This window comes from Bufo bufo, chromosome 1 (assembly GCF_905171765.1).
Source record: "Bufo bufo chromosome 1, aBufBuf1.1, whole genome shotgun sequence".
Classification (NCBI taxonomy): Eukaryota; Metazoa; Chordata; class Amphibia; order Anura; family Bufonidae; genus Bufo; species Bufo bufo.
In genome coordinates, this window is record NC_053389.1 from 603,455,468 (window position 1) to 603,469,082 (window position 13,615).

Genomic DNA, 13,615 nt, shown 5'->3' on the forward strand with positions numbered 1-13,615 from the left:
TTCTTAATACTAGCTATAGAGCCAGGAATAAGCGATAGCAGAGCAATCTTAGGGGAATTGGGAACCGTTTTACCAGTGAATTTGTTGCAAATGAGAAATACCTGGTCCCAGAATTTCTTTATTATTGGACACTCCCACCATATATGCAGCATTGAACCCACCGCTAAGTTGCATCTCCAGCATAAGTTAGAGACACTTGGGAACATCTTACTTAGAGTCAAGGGACAGTAATACCATCTAGATGAAATCTTGAATTTTTTTTCCTTTGCATGCGCAGCTAGAGACAATCCATGAGAGAGTGTACACACCTTCAGAACATCCCCCTTTGATAAGGATAGCTGTAGATCAGATTCCCACCGTCCAAAAAATGGGGCTAAATCAGGATTACTACTATCCATTAGTATCCCATACAACTGTGAGATTAGCTTGTAATGGTCACCAGGTTTCACGTAGATATTATCAAAAGGCGTCATGTCAGGGTATGACCTATGATCAAATAAACTGTGTATGAAAGACTTTATCTGAGCATATGCAAGCCATGTGGAGCCATTCTGCCTATCACCAGATACTAGGGACCCATAATCCCGCAAGCGTTGTTGTGTCATAGCGTCACGAATCCTCGGGTATTGGGATTTATGCCAAATTAGGAAATTGGATGTCTTTTCCCCTGCCATGAAATCAGGGTTACTCATAATTGGGGTCATGGGACCTTTTTTATGGGAAATCTGAAACTTTGAGGTCCAATGATCCCAGCAGGCCAGGGAATGTCTCACCAGAAAAGGCCAATTCTCTTGAGCTGGGCGGTTGGTAAGCCATGGCGCCACTGACAAATCTAGTGGGGAGAGCTCCCTCTCCATCTTAATCCAGAGTTTCGTGGAATCTCCACCTGACCAGTTTATGATCCTCATCACTAATGCTGCTGCATGATATACCTTAAGGTCCGGCAGGCCTAACCCTCCCTTATCCCTATGTTTAGTTAACACCTTAGAACTTATCCTAGATCTGCCTGCATTCCAAATAAACCGTCTGATAGCTTTCTGAATAACCGCAAAATATCCTCCCGGTACGTTTATCGGGATGGTTTGAAAGAGATACAAAAATCTCGGGAGAACATCCATCTTAACAACCCCAAGCCTGCCAAACCATGAGATGTGTTTCAGAGAGAATCTCCGCATATCCTCCAGCACCTTCTTCTGTAAGGGTAGGTAATTAAGAGGATAGAGTAGATGGAGCTGATTCGGGATCTGTAAGCCCAAGTATGTTATACTAACATCCTGCCATGAAAAGGGAAAGTTGCTTTGAGTTTGCTTTGAAGTTGCTCAGGAGGCTGAACCTATGAAATTCACGTAGGATAGATGGGACAGTGATATGAGGATTTGAAACATACATAAGAAGGTCGTCGGCATATAATGCCAGCTTATGGTGCGCGCTCCCCAACTGTATGCCCGTAACATCTGGGTTAGCTCGCAACGCATTAGCCAGGTGTTCCATAGTGATCACATACAGCAAGGGAGAGAGCGGACATCCTTGTCGAGTCCCGTTTTTTATACAGAAAGAGGAGGCTAACATACCATTGGTTCTCACTCTGGCAGTGGGGATCGTGTATAAGGCACCAATTTTCCCTATTACCGTAGGGCCTAAACCAATCTGCTTCAACGATGCGAACATAAAATCCCAAATGACTCTGTCAAACGCTTTTTCAGCGTCGACTGAAAATAGACAGAGAGGAACCCTCCCATTTTTAGCCCCAGAAATAAGGTTAATCGTGCGGATAGTATTATCTCTGGCTTCCCTACCGGGAACAAACCCCACTTGGTCGCCGTGGATAACACCAGGGAGAATTCTATTAAGACGATTCGCCAAGAGTTTAGAGTAAATTTTAATGTCGCAGTTGATCAGAGATATGGGCCGGTAATTAGTACAAATCTTTGGATCTTTATTAGGCTTTGGAATTACAACTATATGAGCCTCCAGAGCCTGTCTAGGGAAGGGACAGGAAGGAGATATGCTATTGAAAACTCTTAAAAGAAAAGGCAATAGTAGCTCCTTAAAGTCCTTAAAAAAGGGTGCAGTAAAACCGTCTGGACCAGGACTCTTGCCCCCCTTTAATGACTTCAAGACATCTCCCATCTCCTGTTCTGAGAAATCCTCCTCAATTTCTGCTCCCTTTTCTATGGGTATCGTGGGGAGAGCCGTCCCCTCTATATATGTATTTATACGTTCAGCACGCGCCTCTGCAGGCATGTCCCCATATTGTCCTCGGACATTGTATAGGCCCTCATAGTACTCCTTGAATGTTTCGGCTATTTGTCTGGGATGATGCACCAGAGTACCCTTAGCATCTAATATGTTTGGAATAAAGCTAGCTTGTTGTCTAGGATGTATATAGCGTGCTAACGCTTTCCCAGGTTTGTTGGAGTGTGCAAATAAATAGCTACGAAACCGCTCAATGTTCCTAAAAACAGAGGCAGATAGCAACCCTTTAAGTTGGTCTCTGGTCGACGTCAGCTCAGAAAGAACGTGTGGATCCAATGATTGCTTATGTGATTGCTCTAAGTCAGCTATTTGTCTTAAGAGTTGTCGAATCTTCGCCCCCTTTTCTCTTTTAAGTCTAGCGCCATGGCTCACCAAAACGCCCCGCAACACACACTTCAATGCTTCCCACTGTAGGGGGAGGGCCGTATCATCTAGTGAGTGGTTTTCAATAAATTGTCTAATCGTTAACTCCAGATCAGCTTTACATACCCTATCCCTCAAAAGAGACTCATTTAGCCTCCATGTCCATTCTTTAACTACTAGGTCTGGTAATTCTAGAGACATGAATATTGGTGCATGATCTGACCAAAGTGTAGTACCTATGTGTGAGTTAGGAGAAAAGGAAAGCGCATGATGGGATATCAGGAATCTATCTATTCTGCTGTAGGACTGGTGCGCCGGGGAAAAGTAAGTGAAATCCTTATCCTTAGGATGAAGTATCCTCCAAACATCAACTAGCTGTCTAGCATGTAGCAGATGTTTGGTTCTGGTGATAGTAGACCAGGGAACCGAAGTCCTGCCAGAAGAGGAGTCCAAAGCGGGCTCCATGATCATATTAAAGTCCCCCCCCCAGCAGCACCAATCCCTCAGCAAAAGCATCTAACTTAGTGAGAATACCTGATAGAGCTCTACTCTGTCTGGTGTTTGGCAGGTAGAGATTCCCAATGTTGTACACTCTCCCATGGACTTGAATCTTCAGGAACAGGAACCGGCCCAGTGGATCCAATTGTGACTCTAGAAAGGTATAAGACAATGATTTATGAAGAGCAATTGAAACACCTTTAGACTTAGAGACCGGGTCAGTGCTGTGGGCCCAGTAAGTATAGTGTTTTGACATAATCTTTGGGATTTGCTCACTTTTGAAATGCGTTTCCTGCAACAACAGGATTTGCACCCTCTCTCTGTGCATGCCATACAAAACCCCTGAGCGCTTTTCTGGGATGTTGAAACCTCTAACATTTAGAGAGGCCAATTTCACTCTAGGCGGTCCCACCATGATGATAGACACAGACTATACCTTGTAGGCTGTATATATGATGGAGGGGGAAGAGAGTAGTTGGGGGTTCACACAGACCACCCCAAGAATATTTTGCGTCCTGAGGAGGTCTGACAAACGCCAACTATCCCGACCGGGAGGTAAAAGAAAGAGAAGAAGAAAGAAAAAGGAAAAGGGACAAACAGGGGTGAGTTACAAAATCAGGTAACTATCCCAAGTAGAGGGACCGTCTCGATCTATACCAGATAGAACGAGAGTTACAGTAGGGGACGGACTTCCAATGACGGACCAAGGAAGCCGCCACAGGGCTGAGGAGCCCAGAGCCACAACTAAAAAGTGAACATGGAAGCAAACACATACAGCTCACACTATCTAGTAAACATTTCTGTATCACTGAGCTCTCTATGAACCAATTCTGTAAGCTTAAACAAACTATAAAAAAGTTAACCCTAAGCATGAGAATAATATAATCAGAGGGAAAGAAGTGAAAAATATTAATGTTGGACATATGCATTTTCAGTCCCCCCAAATAAACACTTGTTTCAGAGGCTGTCCCTGAGATATCAAAAGAGCTAAATACTTATACGACTCAGTCTCAGGTTTGCGATCCCGCTGGATGCTGAGGATGTGTCTTCTCTGAGACCGCTCTTCTGTGATGCCCACTTGAGGACCGAGATGGTAGAGCCGGAATGACCTGCCAGTCAGGTAGATGTATCGGTGGTAAATTAAGTGCAGACAGGAACATATCTAGATCATCAGGATCCCGCAGCTCTACACGGTGACCATTTTTGCGGACCACTAACTGAAATGGGAACCCCCAAGAGTAAGGAATATCCTTAGACCTCAAGAGGTCCAGTAACGGCTTTAGTGCCCTCCTCTGGGCCAAGGTGTTCCTGGATAAATCTTGAAGAATCGTAAGCGTGGCTCCATCAAAATCAATTGTAGAAAGGTTACGCGCCTTCTTCATTATAGCCTCTTTCACTGCATAGAAGTGTAGGCGGCAGATCACGTCTCTAGGCCTAGAGGGGTCTGAACTGACGGGGGCCAAAGCTCTGTGTGCCCTGTCCATTTCCAACCGGTCAGTGATAGGTTCTCCCAAGATGTTGCTGAACAGGCCTTGTAATGTGGGTATCAAGTCCTCCGTCTTAGTAGCCTCAGGGAGACCTCTTACTCTGATGTTGTTCCGTCTGTTACGGTTCTCGATATCATCGTGAAGACGGTATAGATGACCAATGTGACGATCTCTAACTTCACCTTGAATCATAAGCTCGTCCACCTGAGCAGCTGTATGATCGTGCATGGACGCCACTTCCTCTAGTTTCTCTTCAACAGCTCTCACATTAGATTTGATCATAGATAACTCCTGCTTGTATGAGTTCTCTAATCGCTCCACATATTTCTCCATTTCTTGCTTAGTAGGTAGGAGTTTAATATACTCCTTTATGTCCCAGCTTTCATTTAGGGTCCCACCCTCCGCCATCTCCACTACACCAGATGACTGTGTTGAAGTGTGGCAATGCCGAGTAGATGAGGCCTCGTCACAAGATGGCGTCTGCCTCGTGGCGCCGTCACACAGTTGAACTTGCTTGGTCTGAAGCGGGTCGGGAGAGCGGCTGGCCGCGGAACGGCCCTGGGCCCGATTTTGAGACCCCTGCAGGCTCAGCGGTACCTCTGTATCCAAGGCGTTGCTCCGGTGCACCGGCGTGGAGGGAGCTGCGTTCGGGTTGCGGCCTGTTTTGTTTCCCTTCGTCTCCACGGTAAAATACTTCCGCAGCCCGCTTTTTTCTTCAGAAGATCTCGATGAGGGATCCCTCGCTAATGACCCTTTGCGTGTGCGCACCATATGAGCTGGTTTAGGAGCATCTGAAGGTAAGTAGCTCCTGGCTTCTCAGACCTGCGGCGGGAGCTCCACACCCGTGCGTCCTCACACCGCCATCGCCAGGCCACGCCCCTCATTTCTGTAAGTTTTAAACAATTATTTCATTTTTGAAAAAAAAACAAAACATGTTTTAGCGTTTCCATAGTCTGAGAGCCATAGTTTTTTCAGTTTTTGGGCAGGATGAGATAGCGGTTTGATTGGCACTATTTTGGGGTGCGTATGACTTTTTGATTGCACCCTATTACACTTATTGTGATGTAAGGTGAAAAAAATTGCTTTTTTTACACGTTTTTTTTTTTTTTTTTACGGTGTTTACCTGAGGGGTTAGGTCATGTGATATTTTTATAGAGCAGGTTATTGAACACAAATTTTTTTACACAAGTGCCGTGGAAAAAGTTGCAGTTTGCGACTTTTTCATACTACAAAAAGTGCCGAATCTTAATAATAAATCTATTCTCCCCCATTATCTTCACTGTCTGAAATATAAAACATGACTATTTTGCTTTAGTATGATTGTGTTTGGTGGCTACTCTAAGCGGGGGCAGACTTTCCCACAAAAATGCTTGGGGCGCCAGAGATTAAGGCACTCTCTGCTTGCCACAAATGGTTTGCTGAAAAAACTACTAAAAGGGCAGACAGCAGATTCAGCTACACAGGGGCCCATCCGGCCCAGGGGGAAGAGGGACCCTTCCCAGCTGTAGAGCAGTAGCAGAAGTACCAAGTCTGCACTGCTAAATTCAGAGCAGATCTTAGAGATGAGACTGATTCAAAGCTTAGTCTTGCAACAAGGGTGGAGCTTAGTGCTTTAACTGGTGCCCAGACATAACTTTTCTTAGAGACCGAGAAATGCCAGACCCACCCCTGACCCTGACCACAGGTTGTCAACTTCCTGTTGCCTTCTAAAGTATGGAGTATCTAACTACAGCAGTAGAGGTGTGTGTGAGAGAGTTTTAATGACAGTTCAAGAGATTCTACCCCTAACATTATTTTTTACAAAAATATTAACATAGCATTAAAGGTAACCTGCCACATTGACCATAGTGTCTGAGCTGCAGACATCATGCTATAGAGCAGGAGGAGCTGAGCAGATTTATATCGTTTTCTATAGGAAAAGATTCAGTATAAGGCCGCATGACCGTATTTTTGTTCCACATCTGATCCGCATTGTTTGCCGTTTAAATATGGACCCATTCATTTAAGTGGGACTGCAATAAATACGGACAGCACACTGTGTGCTGTCTGCATCTGTATGTCCATGCCACAGTCCTGCAAAAAAATAGATAAAAACATAATATTGTTCCTTTTGCAGACAAGAATAAGACATTTCTATAGAAGAGAGAAAGAAAACGGTGGTGTGTACAGGACTGGGATCCGTGGTTTGCGGACTGCAAAAAACATATAGTCGTGCATGAGGCTTTTCTTGTGTTTCATTCATTTACATCTCTTCTCATTCTAGGCTTTGAAGTCCAGGAGGCGGTCCTATCAGTCATAGAGGAAAGGCTGTCAGACCGACTCCTTGATTTAAAGGGAGTCTGTCCATCTTGGCAGTTCACCGCCAGGCTCAGGCATGCGCACTGTGATGACAACTGTGGGTACCATGTGCTACAGCACCATGTGGGTACCATGTGCTACAGCATGTTGTAAGCAGCACAGATGGTGAAATTTTGGTGACAGACTCCCTTTAAGGAGAAATTTAAATTAATTACTGACTCCTTTCCCATAAAACAATATATTAATCTGCTCAGCTTCTCCTGCTCTATAACATGCTTCCTACACTGCATTTTCATGGTGACAGGTTCCCTTTAATAGAGGAGAAATAGGAATGGAGGCGTTAAAGGGCTTCTGTCACCCCACTAAACTCTTTTTTTTTTTTGGGGGGTACTTATAATCCCTATACTGCGATATATCTATACATTATCAAACACATAGTGCAACAGCACTCTACAAACCAAATAAAGTACAAAGGTATATTATATTGCCAATGCTATGCTAATAACTTAGAGATGCTTTGCAAATACTTTTTGTACAAAATTATTTGAGCCCGTCTGCCGCACGCCAAGGCGATCTCTAATCAGACGGGTCCTAACACTAAAGCTCACCTGTTGGGTGTCATAACAGCGACCTTGAAATTCAGGAAGTGTAGGTCCCACATGCATGCTGGGCCCCTTTTGGTTCATTATGGTGCCAAAATGGCCTCCATTAAATCCAGGGACTATAAATGCCAGCATGCATGCTGAGCAAACTTTTTTGTTTTTGTTTTTGTTTTATATCTATACTTTATGTTATTAATCATTTTCGTTCTGTAGATAAGGCAAAAAACGTACTTTTATAATATGCTAATTACCTGTCTACCAGCAAGTAGGGCGGCTAGTTGCTGGTAGCAGCCGCAAAAAACCGCCCCCTCCTCCTGTTGATTGACAGGGCCAGCCGTGATCTCCTCCTCCGACTGGCCCTGTCTGCATTTCATAAATCGCGCGCCTGTCTTGATTCGGCGCAGGCGCTCTGAGAGAAGGAGGCTCGCCTCCTCAGCACTCCCTCAGTGCGCCTGCGCCGATGACGTCACCGAAAGAGAAGACGTCATCGGCGCAGGCGCACTGAGGGAGTGCTGAGGAGGCGAGCCTCCTTCTCTCAGAGCGCCTGCGCCGAATCAAGACAGGCGTGCGATTTATGAAATGCAGACAGGGCTAGCCGGAGGAGGAGATCGCGGCTGGCCCTGTCAATCAACAGGAGGAGGGGGCGTTTTTTTGCGGCTGCTACCAGCAAGTAGACGCCCTACTTGCTGGTAGACAGGTAATTAGCATATTATAAAAGTACGTTTTTTGCCTTATCTACAGAATGAAAATGATTAATAACATAATGTATAGATATATCGCAGTATAGGGATTATAAGTACCCCCAAAAAAAAAAATGAGTTTAGTGGGGTGACAGAAGTCCTTTAAATGCCAGCTTCAGGTTGCTCACTTTCTTATTTGTGTTGGGTATGGAGAATAATAAGGACATTTGGATCTAAGTCAAACTCCGACCATTACAGCGTCAGCACCGTATTAATACGTTAATTATGTGAACCTCTGAACATGTGGCTTTGATAACATTTTGAAGGGAATTCCTTCGGGTCTTGCCTGTTCTCTCCAATCAGTTTGGTGGCATTTCTGACTTAGAAAGACAGGTTGTGTGGGATGTGCTGCCCAAGTACTCCTTTGAAAAGATGGCGTTCCTTAGACAATGTATCCGTAGCGAGCAGACTGTGAGACGTGACTCAGCTGTTCACTTGGATTTGTGCTGTGCTGACATAGAAAAAGAGAAAAGCAGATCGACAGCAGTGAAACCTGGTTATTCCCCATATCAGACTGGGGTAGTAATCACATTTATAACTTTACAGTAGGTGGGGGCCCTCTGATGCAGCAATGGGCACCTTTATTATTGAAACTAACCATTCATTTACCATCTCATGCATACAACGCGGTTTCTGTCCACATTCGATCGGATGCAGACACATTCACTTCAATGGGACTGCATCCATGCCCCACAAAAAAAAAAATAGAACATGTCCAATTTTTGTCCTTTTTGGAGACAAGGATAGGACATTTGTGAAGGAATAAAAAATGTCTGCAGACTCTCGGCCAGTATCCGTATTTTGCGGCCAGGTGCATGAGTCTTTAATGACTGAGATCAATATATCTGCTGCATGAGTATGATACATCCATATGCTCATACAGCATATAGTTACAATATACACTCTATTTCTAACAAAGCTAGAACCAGCCCTGTACCTCACATGGCTCTAGAGTTGCTCCAATTGCTCTGCAAGATTTATTTCAGGCTGGCAGCTCAGGGGCTGTGTCCTTTATCAGGGGCTGTGTCCTTTATCAGGGGCTGTGTCCTTTATCAGGGGTTGTGTGTCCTTTATCGGGGTCTGTGTCCTTTATCAGGGGCTGTGTCCTTTATCAGGGGTTGTGTGTCCTTTATCGGGGTCTGTGTCCTTTATCAGGGGCTGTGTCCTTTATCAGGGGCTGTGTCCTTTATCAGGGGTTGTGTGTCCTTTATCGGGGTCTGTGTCCTTTATCAGGGGCTGTGTCCTTTATCAGGGGCTGTGTTCTGCCACAGTTTCTAGAAGAAGATATGGCTGGTGGGTTGACAGTTGAAGATTTAAACTGAGCATGTGCGACCACCTCAGTTAGGTGGATGGAGCAATAAGGTAAAGAACAAACAGCAGGTGGCGCCATACAAACCCATTATATTGAATAGCTCCTTACTAAATGCAATTACAAAAGTATTCAGATCCAGGTGCTGGTTTAAAAAAAAATAGAGACTATTTTTATTGGACAACTCTGAATTCTGCAGTGGATGAAGGGGAAGAAAAGTATGGTTCAAACAGATGGGGCAGCCCTACTAAGCATTACGGCTGGTTTTGCTGACTGATGATGGCATGTTAATATTGCAATGTGTGCCTTGTGGGGTTAAATTGGACTGCAAATGATTTTTAAATCATAAGTGCAAAGATAAAGTAGCAATAATAAATTCAGCACTGCTACATCTACAGGGCACAAAAAAGTCACATTACAAAGCAAAACCTGCAACAGTGCCTGTATCTTAGTAAAAAGGTGCGGGGTTTCGTCACGCTCACCATCCTATTACACACGCGACTGAGCCTACAGAAAATCCAACTTTCTATCATGGAACTTTCCTGCATAGTTTCCTGAAACAGAAGAGTCACTTCCCTCCTCATCCCCCTCTATCAGTTCACACGAATCCTGTGAAAAGCATTCTAACACATGCCTAGCCTTCCTCCCAGCGCACACGCAGCAATACACCCACTGACTACACACCCCCTTTCTGATCATTTCTTCAACCATTAGTTCGTGTCCATCTCATTCGTATCCTCCTGTGGGTGCCTCTATTACCATTTCCATTTTATTTATTTCCCGCTCCCCCCCCCCCCCCCCCATTCCATCACCTCTGCTCACACTTTTTCACATTCTCTCTCCCTCCTTTAGCAATCCGCCACCTTATTACCATGGTGATGTCGCTCTGAGCTCTCTTTCTGAAACTGAAGAGAAGGTAAAAAAGAGAAGAGAATGAGAGAGAGGTAAGAAGAGAGTGCCCGAGAACAGTCAAAGAAAGACTTCAGGGGTAGACGTGATGGTGGAAAGGGGGGGGGGGGCAAAGGTTTCGGAGAGAGGATAGGTGAAGTGGGTAGGGTCTGATGAGGCAAGACAGGTGAAGACTGAAGAGGATGGACCTGATGAGGAGATATGTGTATGTGAGGGAGCAACAGGACAGCAGGAGGCCCAGATGCTCCCCTCCTCTCCCTTGCCTGTCGCATTATGGCTTGTATCACACAAATGTTTGTCTCGCTTTATGTCTTCTGTGTTTTCTTTTTTCTGTATGAATTGTGTAATTGAAAAATGTGTTGTGTTGCCAGCGCGCACACTGCCGTGTATGTGGCTGCTCATAATGCAGCAGTGTGGGAAGGTAATTGCGTGGGACATGCCTCATGCATGTGTGTGAGTGTGTAGGTGTGCAGTACACAGCATCTACGCATATGAGCGCACGTCATTCTTCATGTTCAATAAGTGGTTGCAAACGTAGGTACTGTGTGCCATTTTTGTCAGTTTTATGTCTGCTGATTGCCCATTAGAGGAGCTAACATAATTACATACAATTGCACTGAAAATAATTTTAAAAAAGCACTGAGAGAGGTCAGGAATGTTTGAGTCTGATACTGAGTTCATCGTCGTTTTGAGTTTAAAGGCTATGGAAATTTTTTATTCTATGATTGCATTTTACTCATTTTGGACAAAAAAAAAAAAAACATTTTTTCAATTGGTCTTTATTAAAAATGTTTCTGAGGTACAAGGGTTAAAAATCTGTCTGTTTGCAAGCTGGCACAGTCAGTTTTCTTTGAATCTTGTCATCTGACAGCTCACATGTAGCTCTTATCTCTGATCTCCTGCCCTCCTGACACTAATTATAGCTCAGGTCTTATCAAACGGATAATATGGCTTAAATCAGTGTTTATGAGTTATTAAAAACGTTGAGCTGTTTCTGAGTTACAAGGGTTAAAAATCTGTCTGTTTGCAAGCTGGCACAGTCTGTTTTCTTTGAATCTTGTCACCTGACAGCTCACATGTAGCTCTGATCTCTGATCTCCTTACACTAATTAGAAATCAGTTCTTATCAAACTGATAATATGGTTTAAATCAGTGTTTACGAGTTCAGGAGATCAGAGATAAGAGCTACACATGAGCCATCAGATGACAGGATTCAATGAAAACAGACTGTGACAGCTTGCAAATAGACAGAAAGGGCTGAACATTTTTAATAAAGACCTATTGAAAAAAAAAATTGTAAAATGTAAATATAAAAAAATAAATTCCCCCAACGGTGTCCATCGCTTTTAAGTTTATCCTGTGATGCACTAATTCTCTCCACAAGATTGCAGACCCAGGATATATTCGGAATTGAAATGGGTTTTTCAGGGTTAAAAATAACAGATAATCATTATTCGCCCTCAGCGATCACCTGCCGCTGCCATTTCTTTCTGGCACTGGTCAGATTGGTGCGGTGAGTAAGGATTATTTATTACTTTTAACCCATTTTTCCCTATTTTAATTTTTATATAAAAACAGTCTGTCACCAGGAAATTAACTGATAAACCAGACATAATACCTTGGCTGGAACCTGACTATGCTGGAACCTGTCAATCAAGAAGGAGAGGAACAGCCGTACAGAGAAAGCAGGAAGAGCAAGGGTGCACGTAACGGCTCATTTGCATATGGACTGAAAGGACTTTTTCTCCAGAATAAAGCAATGGATTGCTAAGTGAAAGGTATCATTACATAGCCTTGTACGGCATTGCGCCTGGTTTAACAGTGAATTTTCTGGTGACAGACTCGCTTTAAGGCTACATGCACACGACCGTATGTGTTTTGCGGTCCGCAAATTGCGGATCCGCAAAAAAAAAAACGGATGACGGATCCGTTTTTTTTTGCTGATCCGTTTTTTTTGCGGATCCATTGTAATAATGCCTATCCTTGTCCGCAAACTAGAAAAAAATAGGACATGCACTATTTTTTTTGCGGAGCAACGGAACGGACATACTGATGCGGACATGCGTTTTTTGCGGACCCATTGAAATGAATGGGTCCGCATCCTATCCGCAAAAAAAAAACGGATCGGACGCTGAAACAAAATACGGTCGTGTGCATGAGGCCTAAAAAGTATTTATAGAAAACCCCTTCCAGACACGTTCAAGTTTGCATAAACATCTTTTTGCATAATCATTTATGAAGGAAGCTGTAACATTGTAATGCATTTCTTTTACCTCTATTCCTCCCATGTTCTGTTCTGGGCTGTGGTCACATGTCCATGTCCATTCAGCTATTTCTTATTTCCCGTGATGTTATGTCCATGGGCGTGTCAAAGCAACAACAGGGTCAGTGATAGGGGAGTGTCTATGTAAGTAGCTGGTGGGAGGAGCTATAAACTAGCTGGGTATTAGGAGCAGTCATAGGGGCGTGTCTATGTAACTAGCTGGTGGGAGGAGCTATAAACTAGCTGGGTGGTGTTAGGGGCAGTGATAGGGGAGTGTCTATGTAACTAGCTTGTGGGAGGAGCTATAAACTAGCTGGGTATTAGGAGCAGTCATAGGGGTGTGTCTATGTAACTAGCTAGTGGGAGGAGCTATAAACTAGTTTGGTGTTGTTGGGGGAGGGCTTGAGTTGTGACAGAGAAAGACGAGGTGCATCATGGGTTTGGTTAGATACAGCAACAGGAAGTGCTACATACAGGAAGGAAACAAAGCAGAGTGATTTGTTTACATGGTAAAAACGGGTCAACAGAGTAAAAAAAAATAAACATAGGGAAGATATAAATGGGGTAAACAACTACATGAGCATATCTGTTAAAAACCATAGTATTCCTGGAAAACCCCTTTGAAGCCACCCTCCAGGTCCCCCCTTACTAATGCTTAATGCTCATCTTTTCTTAACTGGTGCTTTAGTAATCTGTATTGTAGCCTCGCTGTAATAGAAGCTGGCAGCATTCCCTGCAGCACTTCCTGTGTTTAGACACAGCAGCCAATCTGAAAAGGCAGAGGGAGAGAGCCGCAGCCTGAACCAATGAGTGGGTGTGTCTTAGACTACCTCAGTCTCAGCTCTCGTCACAGAATACAGAGCTTCAATTTCCCAGCATGCTGTGTTAGG

General features: G+C 44.1%; 1 protein-coding gene across 10 annotated transcripts in view; it reads left to right on the forward strand.

Annotated features, from left to right (window-relative positions):
• SHANK3 (SH3 and multiple ankyrin repeat domains 3) overlaps positions 1-13,615 on the forward strand; it is a 448,201-nt gene that overhangs the window by 17,192 nt on the left and 417,394 nt on the right. For 9 of the 10 annotated variants that reach the window (XM_040413565.1, XM_040413567.1, XM_040413568.1 and 6 more), the window contains exon 2: positions 10,406-10,497. The exons of the other annotated variant lie outside the window; for it this stretch is intronic. In XM_040413565.1, the coding sequence (XP_040269499.1) occupies positions 10,487-10,497 (11 nt within the window). In that variant the 5' untranslated portion in view covers positions 10,406-10,486. The remainder of the gene's footprint in view (positions 1-10,405; positions 10,498-13,615) is intronic. 10 annotated transcript variants of the gene reach the window in all.